We start from the raw sequence: 20,619 nt of genomic DNA, 5'->3' as shown, positions 1-20,619 counted from the left end.
AGAAGTCTCTTTTAGCTTATATTCAGAGATTACAAAAAATATGCATATTTGCTGTAATGGTGACAAGGCAATTAAATAAAATGAGAGGTAAAGTAACTATACTGCCTACTGGCGGTATACAGAGGTTTGTGCTCCAACTAGTCCAAGAATGCTGTTTCAACATGAACCTGAACAGACGTCAGAATAGAGTTATCTGCAAACTGTATTCAATGCTTAGCACTTATCATATTAAGAATAAACAAGGTGTTTGCTTGGAAAACTGGACAATTTGAATTGGGTACTACTAGTGTCTTTTATTTGAAATAATTTCTTCCTAATAGCACATTATGTATTAGATTTTGATGGATTATTACCTAGTAATACGTTTCTGTTGATAAAATTATGCTGATCCTTGTGTACAAATATATAAATTATGCTTTGATTTCTGCTGGATGTTTTTTATGTCTTTGTACACTGAGTACAACTGAAACAGTTCAACTCTCTTTTCTTCCTGTCAGAACCAGACTTTCCCAATGTTCTAAGGATTATCAATTACTGGTAGCATTGCATGTCAATCAATTTGCTGTTCCGGTGTCAATGGTGGAAGTGTGTGGGGGGAATACATGCACATGTACCATGTAAATACCAGAGAAACAGGGCATCCTCAAGGTGTCCTGCCTAAAAATAGTGTGTACTATACTTTCTTAAGTTTACTCTTTTACTGGGTGTCCCCAAGATGCCCAGACACCCTCCTAGCTAAATGCTTGGCCTGCCTGAATGAGTACATGAAATCACCTTTACCTCTGGTGTTCTGCAGTGTAATAGATTACAATTGCACAATAATCCTACTGCTCTTTGGGCCAAATCCTATCCTTTAAAAAATCCTTAATCGTTATCATATATGAGCCAAACCCAGACAACCAACAAATTAAAGACAAATTGCTTGTAAAAATAGAACAGTCTCCTTCATGGCAAAGGCAAAATCGTAGAATATGATCCGTTTCTAATACAAACATACAAGCTAGCTAAAATTGTAATGATGCTTAACCATGAACCAAAGCTCAGTACACAAAACAGAATAAAGTTTGGTTTCGCCCCCTAGTCTCATGCCAGGTGTGTGTATGCAAAGAACACAATCAATATCAGGTTGACTACAAAGTCCAGGTAAGTTTGTAGGTAGTCAGGTGTGGGGCAAACAAAGGCCAAGGTAGGCTCCATTTACTCAGTAGGGGAACTGTAAGTTGTAACAGGTGGGTATTACTACATACTAGGCATATGTGTGTCTGTACAAAATTATTATGAATTTATGATACAGTAGAATCCGCTTAACTGCACCACCCATTTGTCAGCAGTTTTGGTGCAATTATCTGGCTGGTGCAATTATGCGAAATTCCCAGCTGGACCACACCACCATGTTTTTTTCTCTTCACAGGCTGGATAATGCCCCAGAGCCCCAGACTTACTTGACCTTAGTAGCTAACGTAACTGTTACAGTTCTTGCGCTACCATACCTCATAGAACCAGCAAAATATTGAGTTCACAGTTCCAGTTTGATCAGTGACGGATCATTCTCCTTACAGCAGAGCCGAACCCGCGTACACCTCGTTACGGCGAATGCAAGAAGTTTCTACGACGCGGATTCAGCTCTGCCATCATGTCAGCACCGCACCACCAAAAGCGACTGCTATGTCCACCTACGTGTCTATAGCCATTGCCGAGACTCGCTGTTTGGTTTCCGACTGAATGTGACGTAAAGACGCCGGTCTTTTATTATTGCAGCAGTATGTGACAATAGCGATGCCGCGACGCGAAATCAAATCCCCGCGAACTTGAATGCATTCACAGTAATTAGACAGTATACAGGTAGAGATCAATCTTTATTGAGTGCATGCTGTCTGCCAAAGCGTAATGCCGCCTTTGGTAGACGTGCGTGTCTTGATGCCGACCCACCCCGTGACCCACCTGGGACCTCCCATATGATTCCTATCAACATAACTGTCAATGGAGACCGCCTTCTTTTGTTACTAAGACAGTTTAAAACATATCGTTACTTTATCCTTGTATTACAGGAAAGGTCACTTTCTGCCAAAAAGATTACTGTATGAGTATTACATCCAGGATGGTTGGGGAAACTTTCCACTGTAAAGGAGGGTATCAGGCTACCAGGCTAACACGCTCTCCAAGGGAGCCTGACGCTACATGTAATAGACCGATCCTGTCGAACACCAGATCAAACGTATAGAACTCCCTAAGAACCCCCAGTTCAATTTAGAACCCCTTCGTCAAAAACTGCGCTAGTAGGACAGACATGGCTCGTGTAAAGCAGATTACGTATATCTGAGACAAATTTTTCACTGTAATGGTTGCATGTATGCACAGGACACAAACGAATGGAAAAAGACACTAGCTTGGACACTCAATGGGAGGGAGCTTGTACCACATTGGCAGCTACTACAACGTCCGCCAGCGTATAAACTACGCACAAAAAGTTTGGAAACTTAACTTTGGTCGATCATATCTCCGTTGTTTCTTGATCAATTTCAATGATTTACATATCATTACAAAGCTTGAATGTGTGATTTACTTTCCCATGATACCAAACTTTATATGGTTGTAAATAAATGGAACGAGCACCAGACCTGCTTATGCCAGCAGGTCACATAAAAAAAGTGCCCAGATTACCCTACTAATGTCAAACGCGCAATTCAGTATTTTTTCTTTTGCTGGTAGCACGTGGCTTTTGTACGAGAGTAATATGAAACTTAAAGCAACAAAACACATTAATATGAAAGCCAAGGATAGTCTTCATTCATACAAAAAATGCGTAAAGGAGCCTCAGTTATGATGAAGGTGGCTTAATACTGAGTACAAGCCATGCGCTGTCACCACAGCCCGGCACATCCTCCTCATGCTTGTCACCCGCCACATCCTCCTCGCGCGGCCCCTGGCTATTCTTCCACAAGGAGTCTTCGCAGGTCGACCAGTGTTGTTCTGTTGATCATTCTTGCATGCACAGCTCGCCCAAGCTGATCAGTGATCACAGAGTCTAAGACTGTGTTCAATTGTGTTGAGATCTGTGCTGCAGGAGGGTCATTCTATCCTCTGTATTCCTGCATCCTGCCTGCAGCTGGTTTGAAATGGCTCTCATTCTGTATGGACGCGCACCATCATCTTTCAGATCTTGCATAATGTAGAGGTAAGGATCTTGGAAATGTGACTGGATTGAGAAAGGTGTCTCTATGTCTTGACACATCGAGGTTGCTTAGGATGATTAGCCTGGTTTCTCGTCTGACAGTTAACGTTGTACTGCCCCACACTATGACACTGACTCCAACAAAACAATCAGTCTATCTGTGCAACAGTCAGCGTAGGGTTCTCCTCGTTGCCCACACTTTCATTTACCTATCCAACAGTCTAAATAAATCTACTCTTATCTGTAGCTGTGAACATAACATTCCTCCACACACTGTTCCATTCACGATGTGGACAACACCACCACAAATGGGTTTGGAGCTGCGCTGAGTGTTTGACACTAGCATGGAAATTTGGGCACTTTTTTTCTTCAACCCACTCGCGTAAGCAGGCCTGGTGCTTGCTCCATGAGATTGCAATTATAATGAGTTGGGTATCATAGGAAAGAAAATTACACAGGCTTTCCAACGATATATAATGCATTGAAATTGATTAAGAAACAACGGAAATATGATCAACCAAAGTAAAGTTTCCAAACTTTTTGTGCGTAGTTTAGTTTCGCATCTTCCGTACTGGTATGTGATAGTGATTAACTTAACGGTTAACAGGGAAGGAAAAGAAGAGCATTTAAATTCTTAGTTACTGACGATCATGCAGCTTTTGTGCATGCAGCCATAACAGTGGGAACCCTGTGTGTACATGCATCGGCAGCTTGTCAAAAACCGAGAGCTGATGCCCACCAACAAGGTAATGCTATGCAGCACCTACCTCTTTAGCATCGACTGAAAACAGTACGTTCTCACCGTAACTACATCCACCCCCTCCTCAAATATCTCGGTGGATACAGCCTTCAAAAGGAGAATGCAGAGCAGTTTTCTTTGACCTACTTTGAAAGTGTTTTAGAGCAAAAAAACTTAACGAAAGTCAGGATATAGGAGGTTCTTTTTTTCACAACCAGTAATTTTCACCTGCTGACGTTTTGGTGCCTGTCAGACACCTTCTTCAGAGCTTCTGACTGGAGTACTACTTCTCACCACTATAAGTAGCCGATCTAGGTGGCGCTTTTGTGGTGAGAACACTGTTCCAAGAACCTCCTATATCCTATAGCTATAATCTACCAACCAGTATTTTAGGAAGTTAACGAAAGTCAGTTGACATTATTGACAACCTGGCCGCGGCGGCCATTTTTTGTTCGTCAAGCCGTTTTTGACGCAGGTGTTCGAAATAGAACAGGGGGCGTGGCTTTGGGATCGGTCTATTTTATGCATTTAATCAAGCTTTACTGTAAGTTGAAGAGAGACTTATGCCAACATATTGAGGGGATCAAGCAGATTCTGATACTCTAATTGCAGAGGAGACTAAGCACAAGTTGTCAGGAGAGAAACATAATAATCATGATGTTGCTAAATTTACAGAATCTAATTCCCCCTATTTACAGAATGGCAGAACAGCCAGGAAATGCCATTGTTGAAGAAGGGCAGGCTGCAGCCCAGCCTATGGCAAAGGAGTGGGGGTGGGTCAACCTGATAATCACCAGCATCCATCCACTACAAGGACAGGCAATATGTGAATTCTTCCAAGCCAACAAGGAGCTGACCATGCAGGCAGTGCGTCAGGCCATCGAGCGGAAGAACCCAGACAACCCCGACCAGGCAGCCGACCCACAGGTGGGGGAGGGGAATTTGGCCATGGAGAGAGGCTCCCTACTGCTGGTTCCTGTCATCTTCTACTCCCAGCTGGGCTATGAGTATTTCCGCTCCATCGTCAATGGTTCCTTCCTGGTGCTCAGTCTCCAGACAGAGCTGGAGAAGATTGGATACAAGGAGTCCATCGCTGCAAGTGTGCATGACTGGAAACTTCCCAACCAACCTGAGGACGGTGACGAATCCCCCATAGAGAGGCAGCTGGACAAAGTCATAGACTGGCTGGATGAGCTACCAGAGAAGGTACTAGGCACCTGTTCAAATGTGTTAATAATAAGGATGACTAAGTGCAATTTGATTTGTTTCCTTTTTTGTTTCTTATTTCCTTCCCCCTAAAAGGACTGACCATTCTCTGAAAGAAATTACAATGTATATTGAAAAGGCAAGGTTTTTCTAAATTTCAGTGGTGCCATATTTTAAGTTTGAGTGAATTTGTTACATAAGAAAGGCTTAGAATTCAAAAAGGCAATGGACTCAGTTCTGTGTGTTTCCTCTCAATAATATTAGCTCAGCACAATCCGGAGGACTAATTATATTCCACTCAGTTCACAGTTAATGAACGATGCTGGAAAATACATTCTGCAAACTAAAACAGATCAAAGGATATCAACCTACACAGTCATGTAATATACTTTTTGTGGAGATAAATGTATGTGTAAATGTACACATGTACATATGTATGAGTCTCCCCTGGTTGCAAATTATACAAATAACAATATTTCATCTTTAAGTTTAACAGTTAAAAATTACCGTCTTCATAGGTTAGTGTGTTCAGCTCACGAGCAGGAGATTCTGGGATGCCAGAGGATGCATCCTCTGTAGCAGCCAGCTCTATCATCACATCACAGGATAAACAACAACAGCCTCCAATAGCAGCACGGGTCAAACGTACTTCACAGCTAGCTGGACTGCAAGAGGGCCCACTGACAAGGAAGAAGGCTAAGCAGGGCCCAATGCCAAGGAAGAAGGCCAGGCAGCTGCTGCAGATCTAGATTCCAGAGGATATTTCAATCCCTTCGCAGGCTGGGCAAAAGAAGGCCACATCACCAGGAACAGAGCTAAAAAAAGCCGTTAGTTTAAGACAGTGAATGCTTAATCATCACATATCCCTCAACATTCTTGATTGATATGATTTGATAAAATCCAAACTTGACAAACTAATACATTGGTCTTCATCTGAATATGATTAATTTTGATAGACCGATCCCGAAGCCACACCCCCTGTTCTATTTGGTCAAAATCAGCGATCGACACACAAAAATGGCTGCCGCCGCTTGGCTGTCAATAATGCCGATTGTAACGATTTCTTTGTTCGAGGACAACAAACTCTCTCAACTTCAGGCGCATTTTACATTGAAATGTGTGTTTTTTTCAGGTTGGTATGGCATTAAAAAAATACAACACGGTGTATTCCGCATCAGCCTTGGCCCTCCGGCCTTCGGGTGATAATTTATGACCCGCGGTCGGGCCGGTACCTCGGGCGATGCTGAATACACCGTGTTGTATTCTATGTATACATACGTACCCTGCTTAACACATGCCATTTCTGTCCTAAGTGCAGTTTTTGACAGACTGAAGTGTTCGAAATAAATTTGTTTGATATGGTGTTTGATGGGATTATGGTTATTACAGGGGAGCAAGCATGCAAACTGTACATATAGATTTAATGACCTCTGCCCTTTCAACCAAAGCAGACCTGGACCGGAAATGATATGAGTAACGGATAACGCTTTTGATTTGTTTTCCTCATATGTTTTCATGTAACATATGTTTTTGATTATGATTACTTGGGTATTATAATACATTTTTTTGTATGTCTCAACAATCCTCAGTCTGTTACTTATGTTACAGTTTTGTTTTAAGTTTATTTGTTATACTAAGTCTTATTATATACAAAATATAATCATATCTTACTCTGTTGTATTCTGGGCCCCATTGAAAATCAATTTGACAAAATTGAATGGGCTACCCAGTCGTCTTAAAATTCAATAAAGAAAAATAAATAAAACAGGGGAGCAAATTTTTCCAGAGAAGCTAAGCTTATAATGTATTTCTTGTATTTTATCTTATGGTGAGGCCAAAAATTAAGTGTGTTATGGTATGAGGTCATGTACTTGTGATGTAACACATAATTTCATAATGTTAATACATGAAGATAAACCAAAGCGTTTTGCTTGTGAAAAAATTGAACTTTCAAAATGAAACTAATATGGATTAATAAGAAAGGGAGAGCTGTTCTTGTGTTTTCATATATTAGACATTAAAGCCTGTACATGTACATGTACTACATTTGATGCAGCACATTACACCTTGCAACATTGTAAGTCACCAGATTTGTTAACTTAAAGTTAAATGTAAACCAAGTAACATGGCAACTTGAGGTACACTTAATATGTTAAGATATGAGGAAACATATGGACCTGACCAAGATCTTAACTTTTGAGGGATGTCCGTTACTTGATGTACTCTACTTGTGTAGCAGGAATACACTTTGTGATGTTGTAGTTAACTAGTTTGTAAGTTGGATCTCTGTAACTCATATTTGAATGCTTATAGTGACAACATCTATGAATGTACTTAATCTCAGTTGACGCCACACTGTTGTGTTGTGTTGTGGTGACACTTAAGGCTAAGATTGTTACCAGCAGTGTATTTTTGATAACAACATGTAGAGTGATTTTCGAGTTCTGAGTATGTTTCTTTGTAACAAGACAGAAAGTAGACTGCTGTTCGTTTACATCAAAGCATAGAGCGCAGTTTTCTAATTCCCCTGCCTCTTTGTAACGAGACAGACAGTAGTAGAGTGTTGTTCATTTCTTAGTTGAATGTAGAAGGAAGTTATTAACATCTGAACTGAACTGACTGATTAACATCTATGATGTAGCTTGTTACCCGAAGTGTATTTTTTTACTCATGTTACTTGTAACGAGAGTTACAATACAGTCCGTAGTGATGTTCGTTTATCAAATAGGGTAGAATCACTTGTTTAAAACCTAGTCATAAACGAACCAAGATGTAGAGAAATAAGAAAGAGAAGATAAATCACGCCACACTGTTGTGTTATTTTATGGTGACGTCACCATTGTTGTAGTCACGTGGTCACTCTGCACACGTCACTCCTTACTCCTAACATCGTGAGTCCATATGGAGGGATGACCTCCATCTTGGTCTAATAAACATCTGTGATCGAGCTGCATCTCCGCTCTCAGTCTTTCCAAATATTGGTCAATGGTTACTTGATGACGTGATGATGATAAGATTGTAAGTAGAATACTCTTTCCATTGGTTGTGACAGAATGTCCGAATCGAAATTTAGGCATGTTATAAGAAACATGGATGAATGAATGAATTGAAGAATCTGGAATTGCAGCTTTTTATACTCTGTAGATTGCAAGCTTGTTAAACAACTGCAATTTAGGCCACAGGTGGTGGTGAATCATGGATAAAGAAATTATGCTGAATGTATAGGACATGAGATATTTGCAACAAAATTAAAACAGTATTATCTGATATATAGCAATCAAACAGTTACTATACATTTGACATCCATCAACACTTTTCATTGGGTTTGACAATAAACTATAGGTGTTTGCCCTGCCAGCATGGATGTTTTGGAATCACATTTTGTGGTGTGTTTTAAAACTTTTATTCACAATTTAAGAAAAGATGGCTCCCAGTTTAAGAAGCTGGAAAATAGAAGAGAAACAGGCTGCATGAATGATTAACACTAGACTGGCTTTAACTTACCTCTTGTATTCTGCAGTGTTCTGGATTTACAATTGCACAATAATCCTACTGCTCTTTGGGCCAAATCCTATCCTTTAAAAGTAGCTAATTGTCATGTTAGGAATGAAACCCAGACAACCTACATACTAAAGACCAAATTGCTTGTAAACATAGAACAGTCTCCTTGGCAAAGGTAATATCAGAGAACATCATGTTTCTAATTCAAACATTAAGCTTTTCTATAATTGTATTGATGCTTAACCTCGAACCAAAGCTCATTACACAAAACAGAACATAGTTTGGTTTCACTCCCTGGTTTCATGCAAGGTGTGTTTGCAAAGAACACAATCAATAAAAGGTTGACTACAAAGTCCAGGTAAGTTTGTAGGTAGTCAGGTTGTTGGGCAAACAAAGGCCAAGGTAGACTCTATTCACCCATTAGTGGAACTGTAAGCTGTAACAGGTGGGTATTACTACATACTAGGCATACAATGTATTTGTGTCTGTACGAAAGTAATATCATAATCATGATACAAGATGATATCAAAAGGCAACTGCTGTATTTTCTTATTGTATTATTTCCCAATGCCTTATTGTGTTATTACCCTTAAGGTTGAATGCAGGCATTTAGACTGTTAAATGATCCTATGTGTGACACCCCTGCAACTTGAGTGGGCATGCTCCTATCACCTGTAAACTTTTCAATGTCAAAGGTCAAGAGGTTCTGGTTTCGGTGCAAAGAGAGGGGAGGGCCCATCTTGACTACTTTCTTTCAAAAGACTGACTCTATTCGAAGTATGGCTGGACCCTTGTCAGAGCCAGAGTGGGGAAGGGCTTTCCTGAGAATCTGTGATGCCTTCACAGCACAAGGACAGCCAGCCAGGAATGGCATTCAATTTGATGATTTCTACAAGGCTAACACAACTGCAACCATGCTGGCCATATGTCGTGCTGTTGAGGGTAACCATGGTATAAGGGTGGGAGAGGCAGATTCTGAAGAGGACTCGATCCCCTTAGTTCCTGTCATCTTCTACTCCCAGCTGGGCTACCAATACTTCACCTCCATCCTGAACGGCCCCTTCCTTAAGGCCTGCCTCCAGACAGAGCTGGAGAAGGTCGGCTATAAGGAGCCTATCGACGTGAGTGTGGAGAGTTGGGACCTACTAGTGCCAAACCTGCCAGAGACGGAAGTGGAGTCTAATGGGAGGTCAAGAATAGGGCTGGACAGAGTGGCTGGGTGGCTGGAAGACTCAGCACTGGTCAGTTCAATAATTACTAGTACAAATGTATGTAGAAGATAAACTGTGTGTCAGATGCAATTGTAATCTTCAGAAATGTTAACTTTCTGCCTCCAAATTAAAGTGTAACAGGTATCAGCTGAAAGCTCTGCTCATAATGAAAGTAGTCAGGGAAAAATTATTATGAATCATATAGTTAGTCACTTAGTGATTATATAAAACATTAAATCTACAAACTGAAAAAAAACATTCCATGGAGGTATAAGGTCTCAAAACTCTTGTTTGAAACTGCAGCGGGCCTTTTTGTTTGAAACTTTTTAGGAGAATAACTAGCTTTCTATTGTCACATGTACAGGAGGAGGGAGGACCCTCACAGGCTAAACATGCCAGACTTCACCAGCAGTCTTCAACACAGGCTGGGCTACAGGGGGGCCCACTGAAGAGGTGGAGAACCGAGCTACTGAAAAACAAGGATTCACCCACTGCACAGACATGGCTCGACGTCTTCGTCTGCCTGGAGAGGGGGGCTGCCATGGTAACAAAAGGGGGGTACAAGGAGGGGGAGGGGGTGGAGCACCTGCTGGAGGGGTTCGTGCTGTTGGAGTTTGTGTCGCCTGGGGATGCTGATACAATCCTGTACGGCCAGTCCTGGCTACATCTGGACAGAACACAGCTAGGCAAGCTCATCTCGAAACAACTCCAGGCTAACCCTGAAAGCACCCCCTGTCTGCTGATACGGGCACTGCAGTTTCCTTATGGACACAGGAGACAGCTGGCCATAAACCATGTGATCGACGTCGTTCTATGGCACGGAGAAACAGACCCCATGTACAAACACCTGGCTTACATATACTGTGCTTTAGGCCTTACAATATGGCAGACCACCAAACAACCAACCACAGCCCAATCTGCTTTTGCCAGTGCCCTTATGTACAGATCTGACCACCTGCCAACCCTGTTCTACATAGCAGGTTGTTCCATGGATGTGTCTGTCCCACAGGCCATCAGGCAGTTTCACCACTACATCCTCACAGCTCCTACAGACCATCAGTTTGTGCCCGATGCTCACTACCACCTGGTTACCCTGTACGGCCAGAAGAAATCATCTGTCCACAGGGACAGAATTCTGCACCACTACAACATGGCCCAACAGACTAACAGGAACAGGCTGCTTGTGTCTCCACCCGCCGCAAGCTGGGTAACAGGGCCAGCCAAGAGGGTGTATGAAAAAGTCATGGAAAAGACTGGCAAGTGACGAATCAGGACAAGACTGGAGTATTAGCAAGAAGACAACCCAAAATATTTCAAGCTGATTTACTCGATAATATTAAAAATACTTGCATTTCAAAGTGAAGCTTTTTAACCCTCAAACCACCGTATGGGGTCAAAACTGACCCCAGGCGCATATCAACATGTGCCATTTTGACATTTCGAGTCGAAAACAAAATTCTTTCTATGAGTTTGTTTGTATATATGTCTTATAACTTCTCACAAGTTTTTACCGAGATTGGCTCATTGTTGATTAAGTTATCCTAGAAAGTTTACGCATGGTCCAGTGGGGTCAAAATTGACCCCAGCAAAATCTGCACTCATATTCCCTATTGTTTGATACTTCTCATCTAGAAACATTTATGATAAGGGTTATAATGATCATAGTTACCAATATGATTTGGTAGAAATGTGAAAAAAAACATTTTTTTAAATGAACGTAAAAATAAATGACGTTGCGACATATTATGACGTCATTTATGTGATTTTATTGACGAAAACCTACAAATTGGGTATTTCCGTATAATTCAAAGGTACACGATAAAACTTAGATAGAAATTATGTATGATAAATCATAATATATCCAAAGACATTATTTGTAGATGTCAACAGGAACGACGTCAAAATGACGTCATAAAAATTATATTCATATCAAGTTACACTAGGGAAATCCGCCATCTTGGTTCCGCCATCTTGACTTATTTTGAATGCATTTTTTCATCATATAACGTAATAACACAATAGAAATGGACCAAAACGTTTATATTAAGATTGTTTATGTTTGAATAAACATGGTAATGATGAAATTTGAGGTTGAAATAGCCGGTTATAGCTACCCTAATTATTTCGTCCGCCATGTTAGATTTTGACCGATGATGTAATAAAATATGCATAAATTATGAATATTAAATCATAAAAATGATAGTGAATTAAATTGGTTGGTATTGATGTAACAAAATAAGTGCAGTTTAAAAAGACAGCCCTAGAATTACATTGTAAAATCCAAAAGTAGCGACTTTTTCCAAATATGGCTCTTACAAACCGGTTGCCATAGCAACATGAAAACATTGATTAGATATTTCATTAAATCAAAATTGTTGCCAACGAAATTTTAGCAAAGGTGACCAAGTTTGGTTGTTCTAGCGTAAGCCATTCAGATGCTATATGACTTCAAGTGTTGGCGCAGGCCTCAAAAGAGCCCGCTTGTCTGAATGGCATTAGTTGCAAAAGACGATGTTCCCTATTTTTGCATAAATTATGATAATGAGCAAAAATTATTCACGCCTAATCATGTCAAACTGTCCCTTATAGATTGCTCAAACTATACATATAAACAAACCACAAAAATAGTCACCAATAAAGCTATATTTGTAGAAAACATTGTGGGGTCAGTTTTGACCCCATACGGTAAGATTAGTCGTAAAAAAGCTACGGTGGTTTGAGGGTTAAGAAATAAGACAGACTGAGTGATTTTCTAAAGATATCTTCTTGTAATTGAATGTGTGTTTTCAAATAGATATTAAAGTCAGTGTGCAATACATGTCATCTCTGCAACTTGACATGAGTTTTGCACTTTGTAAACCGTACCAATTAAAGACTGCTATTTGAGGTTCCCTTGTAAAGATATGAGGAAGAATATGGACTTTTTGAGCAATGTATTTTACTTAACCTTCTCCCTGCTGATGCTAAATGCACCTAACCTCATTGAACCAATACAAGTTTTGTGCCAAAAAGATACATTAGCATGCTGAAGGTTAATGTATGCTACATTATTTGGCTATGTGTTGTCGAGTTTCATGTCTAGCATTTGTTTGTTTGAAGCTTTGTTTATTCATGATAAGCTTGTACAGTACTGTGCCATACTTTATTTTTGTAATGTGAGAATATCTACAGGTTGATTGATAATTACCTTCGTTGACGAAATGGTTTCGTCGACAAGGTTATTCGATGGTGCTTGTCTGTGTGTCTGTTAGTGAACAGAATAAGTCGAGAACGCCTGGATGGTTTGTTGTCGTAGTTGGTGTGTCGGTGTGTATGTGGGACATCTCAAGATGATTAGATTTTGGGCGAAGTGTTTTGCATAATTAACGAGAAAAGTGTAAAAATGTGTTACATTGTATGCTGAAGTATGTGTAGTGTTGGCTGTGTTATTCCAATTTAAGGCGTCATGGATAGGGGCAAGGGTCCTGAGGGGTCATATTGGAGGCAGGAAACGTCAGTTACACAAATTGGCTGTCAGCCAGCTGTTGGCATTGGTAAGGTAGTCTCCAAGCAGACGTATGGGTTGGCTATAGCAGGGGCAGGTTTTGCTTCAGACTTTGAAAGGGAATTACTCAAGAAGGGCTTGGTGGATGGTCATAAATTTTTGTAAGTACATAGCTTGAGTGCTGATGTACATGATTAGATACTTATTATGCAAATCAGTATCTAATTTGCATGATTAATGAGGAAAGTTTATACATCCATCAAAAGATAGGACTCTCAAACATGTGACATATGTAACTGAGGAAGAGAGAAATATTAATAGATATCAGCTTTGCAAATGAGAACCTCATTGACATAATTAATGAGAAAAACTATAACTCGAGATGGTCTTGATGGATGGTCATGATTTTTGGTATGTAGATAGCTTACGTGATGCTTTGTATGATTGGATGATAATTATGCAAATCAAATTCTAACTCACATGATTAATGAGGCAATTTTAAAAATCTGCTGTGTTCCATGATATGACTATTCAAATATGTGACATTTGTAACTAAGGAAGAGAGGAATGTTGATAGATAGGAAATATGCAAATGTTGGCCTAATTAGCATAATCAATGAGAAACTACTATAATTCCATACTAGTAAATGACGGCAATTTCATACTTGTGGCATTAGGAAGTTGTGTGAATGTGAACACCATGGAATCAAATTATGCTAATAAGGAGGGAGCTTATTTGCATAATTGATGATAAATGTTAGCATAACCTTCTTTGTTAAGCTCATAGTCATAACAAGGAGGTTTGGACAACTTATGTTATTTGGGTGAAGAGGGTCAACTGGTATGATTGATGATTGATGAAAAACACTCCTAATACGTCAGTCATAAAGGTCAAAATCATTTGACGAAGGTATGAGGTCGTAGAACTCTTGTTGTACAATGTCATGTATCTGTAGCTTGTGTTGTGTGCAGATAGCAGTGTTTATTTCATTATTTTGTCTGAGTAGGGTTAGAGTTGATAGCTCAAATAATTTAGTGCATCGCTTCATAATTCATCGAGACGGTAGAAAACGATCTACGTTGGGAAATCGTATTCACAACAATGCGAACAGTTACATTTAATTGTTCCTCAGGCATGAGGATGGGACTAGGTAAAGGTACATTAAATTTTAATTGTACATTAAATTTTGATTGTACCACAAATGTACTGATCTAAATAAAATTCACCGTTATTAATGGTTATATATGACCGTGTTTGTGTCAATGCGTTTTATTTACTGTCCATCCCCCACCCCCGTAGTTTCAGTCAGCACCTCATAATCGGCAAAGCGGGCAATCGGGAAAATTGTGCTGACAAATAGGCTTTGCAAAAAAGCGGTTTCTACTGTATACACATGTCTGTATGTAACGACACAAGATGATTAAAATATACCACTGAAACCAATCTCGAAACAAACAAACAATTATATAGCTTCTTTGGCAGAGGCCAATTGTAATGTTGTATTGGACTTATTTTCATTGAACAAAAAGTCTGTTTGCCTGAGACAGAATCAGGTATGCAGAAATAACGAAGTTAAGGTAACATTAAGCTGTGAAACCCTACCCAAGTCCAAACAAAGCCCTATGCAGGTAAGTTTACTTTCATAGGTGACTTCAGAGCATAAAAAAGCTGGCCTGACTATACTTTAATACATTTTATTCTGTGTGAAATTCATGGTAGTATCAAAAATTGACCAAGAGGATGAATTTGGATCAACTGAAGATACAAGTTACACTGAATGGCTGTTTGGAAGACCGAATGACAATCCATGATACCCCACAAATAGTAGTAGGCACGACCGGGTTTCTGACGTAAAAATTCCAACGCCAATTGAGTGAGGTGCGCAGGCGCAGACACGTGATCACGCCGACTGAGAGTGAACGTTCTTTTGTGAGACGTGAGTAATTTTTCTCATATTGTGCCTTGTTTTCTATGTTTTGCTTCATTTCTATTACTGTTATATGGTATGCAAAGTAAATATCAAATGTCTTTGAAAATAGTTAGCTTATCATTAAACCACAAACAGCCAGATTTTTTCAATTTTGATCAGTTTTCTTTGACTGGGAAGAATGACATCATGGCAATTTGAAGGGGAGGGGGGCAAAATCTGCAGTTATTCTTTAGTAAACTCGAGTGGATATTCAAACATCTTAGTTAGTCTTATCTAGTCTGCCCTTTTATGTATCCTGAATTCCAAACTTACTGTCTGGAACAGAAAACAGCCATAATTTTCTGCATTTCAATCATGTTTTTTGCTTTAAAAAATATGCCATTTCCTCATAATGGGGAGGGGCCCACAAGCTCACACTTGATCTTTTTCGCTTACCATCCATATTTGGCTTTGTTTCCTTGACAATATGTCATACTAAGCCCTGTGAAGTCTGTTACTTTATCCATGTATTACATGAAAGGTCACTTTCTGCCAAACAAAATTATGAGTATTATATCCAGGATGGTTGGGGAAACTTCCCACTGTAATGGAGGGTATCAGGTTACCTGGCTAACACGCCGTCTCAAGGTCTCGGACCGGAGTTTTTTTGCGATTTCGTATGTAGGCCGACACCCTCAGGTCGAAGACTACAATTCCGCCGAGAAAAGTAGGACGGAAAATGTAATCACATGGTCGAAAAGCGGGTTTCTGCTGTTTTCCGATGTATTTATCGGTATTGTCCGTTGTCCCTTTATTTTGGGTAGAAACCATAGTAAAATGTAAGTTTGGCAGCCGAAAATTATCATTTTTTTACACTTTTTTGATCGAACCTGCTCAGAAAACACGAGTTTTCCTGGGGTCACGGCATATATGCTGAGAAAGCTTAGTAAATGGTGTCCCTGAAAAATGAAAAAAAAATAAAAAAGTCATGTGATAACTTTTTCGCAATCTCCGATGACGCAAATTCGGTGAAAATGCATTAAAAACGATGCTATTTGGGTCATCAGGCGAGAAAACCGCATCACCGTTGCCGCGGACAAATACAAAAAAGGCCTCGATAGCGAACCAACTGCACCGCGCCCAAAAAATACTACAACTCACGGGCTTTTCAGAAGATTCAAAATATTCATGCACAGCTAAAACCATCACCAAGCAATCTCGGGCAGAAATCAGGGTGACGACCACGCACTTCCGGCAGATTACCGGGTCATGACCCAACCCCCCCCCGGTCACAATTGAACTCCGACCCGGAACCTTCTCAAGGGGAGCCTGACACTAATTGTATTTTACATCTTCAAAAAGATTGTGATAACTGTTAGAAAAAGATCCTCTAGCATGTGTTTGGCAAAATGAAATGAAATTAGCCAAATGTGTACAGCTCAAGTCATAAACGTGAGCAGAAATCCTAATGTTTTGTATATTTCGGAGGATGACACTCATGACAGTAAGATTAAACTTTGTGTCTTAGGGATTTTTCAATCCCTCATTCAAATCATTTCTACGGACGAAATGAAGTCGAAAAAAACAATTTTTTCTACATGCAAAGACCCGCAAAGACCTGGTCTGATGCTGTCAGGTAGGTTCTTAGGGAACTCTATAAGCACACCATTTCTCTCCTAAAAAGACTTATTGTCTGTTCCTTTGCAGACATTATGGCTGGGCCTGTTTCAGAGCAGGTGTGGGGAAGTGTGTCCCTAAAAATCTGTGATGCCTGGACAGTGCAGGAACAGCCAGCCAAGTCTGGTATTGGTGAGTTCTACCTGGCCAACAAAGCTAAAACCATGCTGGCCATAGGTAGAGCTGTTGAAGGGAACCCTGGTGTAAGGGTGCGAGAGGTGGAAGAAGACCACCCCTTGGTTGCGGTCATCTTCTACTCCCAGCTGGGCTACCAATACTTCACCTCCATCCTGAAGGGACACTTCCTTCAGGCCTGCCTCCAGACAGAGCTAAAACAGATCGGCTATGAGGAACTCATCACTGTAAGTGTGGAGAAGTGGGAGCTACCAAACCTGCCGGAGGGGGAAGTGGAGTCAGTGAGATCCATGGGGACAACAGGAATAATGGGAGGGCTGGACAGGGTGATGGACTGGCTGGATGACATTGCTGACGAAAATGACGAGGTAGGAAGAATATCAATAAATTGAGATATATTATTACAATTCTGTCTGTGGCTCATATTTCATTTAATGACTAAGAAATCACTTTTCATGTTGTCTTCCAAATGTAGGAAATTCTGTCTAATTCATTATTGTTAATTATATAACAATCATTGTTTGATACTAGTTCATAAATGGCTACATGTTAAGTTGTCCCAATCCATGAAATTAATGTCATCAACTTGCAGAATGCATGCAGAAGAAAGGGACTTGAATTGCTCGCTGAAGTGCAATTGAGTGTATTCATGTGGCTAATGTAGTGTATAATAGTATGTCACAGTTACTATCAAAACAAGACACCCATAGCCAACTGCTGAGTTCAAAACTCTCATGAAAATTCAAGGCATTGAAATTCAGAATTTCACATTCTTAGGGATTAGAACCATAGTCACGATTGGAGCAAAAGATTTTGAGGTGCCCAAAATGAGTCTCACAGATCTACATTGTGCCTCTACTGTCAAATCACAGGAGGATGTAGAGGAGGAAGAGGAGGAAGCTAGGCCATCTCAGGCTAAACATGCCAGACTTCACCAGCAGCCTCCAACACAGGCTGAGCTACAGGAGGGCCCACTGAAAAGGAGGAGAGCCAGGCTTCTGCTGCACAAGGACTCACCAACTGCACAGACACGCCTTAAGGGCTACAGCTGCCTGGAGAGGGGGGCAGCCATGGTGATCAAGGGGGGTTACAAGGAGGGGGAGGGGGTGGAGCACCTGCTGGAGGGGTTCGTGCTGATGGGGTTGATGGTTGGTGGGGTTAATCAGGTGTTGTATGGCAAGTCCTGGCTGCACCTGGACAAACAGCAACTGGACAAGCTCATCTCAAAACAGCTCCAAGCTAACCCTGACAGCACCCCCTGTCTGCTGATACGGGCACTGCAGCTTCCTTGGGAACACAGCCGACAGCTGGCCATAGACCATGTGATCGACGTTGTTCTGCAGCATGGAGAAACAGACCCCATGTACAAACATCTGACTTACATGTACTGTGCTTTAGGCCATACAATATGGGAGACCACCAAACAACCAGCCCCAGCCCTATCTGCCTGTACCAGTGCCCTTATGTACAAATCTGACCACCTGCTAACCCTGTACCTCACAGCACTGTGTTCCATGGGTGTGTCCATCCCACAGGCCATCAGGCAGTTTCAACACTACATCCACACAGCTCCTACAGACCATCTCTATGTGCCCCATGCTCATTACTACCTGGTTACCCTGTACCGCCGGCAGGACCCATCTGTCTACAGGGACAGAATCCTGCACCACTACAAGATGGCCCAGCAGGCTGACAGGAACAGACTGCCTGTGTTTGGGCCAGTCACCAGTTGGCTAATGGACCGAGCCAAGGGGGTGTATGAACAAGTCATGGCACAGACTGATTAGTGATATATCAGGATAACATATTAAGACGATAAACCGGATAGTGAGTGAGTGAGTGAGTGAACAAGGAGAGAAACCAAACCCTTTCAAGCTGATGTGCCTTCACACCTATATATCAGCAAATAACAAAATGGAGTTGAAAACAAATAAGACTGTAAACTTCAAAATGCAAGAACTCATTCTAAGGAAATCCCTCATCTTTGTTTCTTAGTTTTCAACATTGCAAAAATGCAAGTGATGTCTGGTTGTTTAAGTTACTCTAATGTTGTTCACCTGTGCTATGTTCTATTTTACAAGTTGAATACTTTTAATTAGTTGATGATACTCTAGTTATAGTATACATTCTAGTTCATATCCTACATCATTCTTTTAAAATTGTAATGCCTGATGTACTATTAGTGCCCTGCAATGATACTAGCAACTTTATACTTCTAAGCTGAAACATGTGTAAAACTCAAAGATATGATGTTTTTGTTGTTCTACTCATAGACAGAAAAATATCTGTACATGAATGTAGGATTTGTTGAAATGATTTTTCACACATTCAAACAAAATTTAAGATCGCAGTGTTGCAATTGTTGTTTTTAAACAAACCATAGATGAGAAGATTGTTAAATTTATCATAAAGACTATGGATATCATACAATCATGTATAGGAGTGGTTTATGCAATGTTCTGTTAGCAATGAAACTATTTCAGTTGCCATTTAGCCAACACGCTGTTTGTATTGGTTGTGACAATAAACTTGCATGTGGGTGTGAGTTGTGAAAGCTTGAATGTTTTGGAATCACATTTATTTGCTACACACAGATAGTGGCAACGAATGTTACATGGGAGCATTGTTGCCATTTATAATTACTGCCTTCTTGCGCATCTGTTAACAGGCTCAAATCAAGGCAAGCACAGATGTTGTCCATAAAACAAAATCATACTTTAACTGTAGAGGGGGTGTTAAGCTCATGTTTGAACTAGAGCAACTCCTAGCAATGTTTAAAGAACCCATCACTCTTATTAATAAAAGTAGGGGTATGTCTCGGTTTCTGCAGATCAAAGTACAGTACTCCTGCAGCTAAGATTCCTTAAACAAACAAAGAAACAAATATGAATATGTAGACAGAGCTTCTCCAGTGGAGTCCTGAGGATCTCAGGTAGCTGGTACTCCTGCATCTAAGACTCCCGAAGAAACAAACAAAGACAAACAGACAAACCTTGATCTGCAGACAGAGCTCCTCCAGTGGAGTCCTCAGGATCTCAGGTAGCTGGTACTCCTCCATCTTGGACTCCTTCAGCCTTGAGAACAGGTGGAAACACACACCTGGCTGCACCCTGTACAGGACACAGAAGGGGAACATTAAAGACACTCTTTGTCAAATTTTTCAACAACATTTGAATAACAACTTGACATATGAATAACAACTTAATAACAACTTAATAAGCTGGTGTGTTAAGCCGACGGGCGGTTATACCGGCTATACAGATAAGATATGCTTCCTAAAGAATACCAGGATGTCTGAATATGTGGTAAACAAAACTGTAGCCTTGCATGCAAACTCCAAGTCTCTTTTGTTCTCTCTTGCAAGAGACTCAACAGCTATAATAGGTTTGTACACCAGGGTAACAAACTGACCCTTGTATTAAAGTTGACAGGGTCATTGTATAGGTGACTTAGTGGTTACAGTGTCAGGACTACGTGTACAAGGTGTTGCTGAGTTATACAAATTTTACAAACTGACCACCCAGCCCTTTCCCTTCTCTGTTTAGCTGAAGCTTTACTGATCCATATAGGCTGTAAGGTGGCCA

The 20,619-nt window shown here is 40.6% G+C and overlaps 2 protein-coding genes and 1 long non-coding RNA gene across 3 annotated transcripts in view; 2 read left to right on the top strand and 1 right to left on the bottom strand.

Moving 5' to 3' along the window:
• Window positions 1-20,619, top strand: part of LOC136444123 (U6 snRNA-associated Sm-like protein LSm4) — a 178,407-nt gene that overhangs the window by 136,319 nt on the left and 21,469 nt on the right. The window lies entirely within an intron of this gene.
• The window catches only part of LOC136443976 (ATP-dependent DNA/RNA helicase DHX36-like), a gene marked incomplete at its 5' end in the record, with an annotated part of 70,427 nt that overhangs the window by 34,287 nt on the left and 15,521 nt on the right, over window positions 1-20,619 (bottom strand). The window contains one exon of the mRNA XM_066441362.1: window positions 20,028-20,145. Coding sequence (XP_066297459.1) covers window positions 20,028-20,145 — 118 coding nt within the window. The remainder of the gene's footprint in view (window positions 1-20,027; window positions 20,146-20,619) is intronic.
• Window positions 13,009-14,555, top strand: LOC136443549 (uncharacterized). The gene is made up of 2 exons (XR_010757171.1): window positions 13,009-13,180; window positions 13,351-14,555. It is a non-coding gene; the product is annotated as an uncharacterized lncRNA (long non-coding RNA).

Source organism: Branchiostoma lanceolatum, chromosome 10 (assembly GCF_035083965.1).
Source record: "Branchiostoma lanceolatum isolate klBraLanc5 chromosome 10, klBraLanc5.hap2, whole genome shotgun sequence".
Lineage (NCBI taxonomy): Eukaryota > Metazoa > Chordata > Leptocardii > Amphioxiformes > Branchiostomatidae > Branchiostoma > Branchiostoma lanceolatum.
The sequence above is the reverse complement of the archived record's forward strand: the minus strand, read 5'-3'. Positions and strand labels throughout refer to the sequence as shown.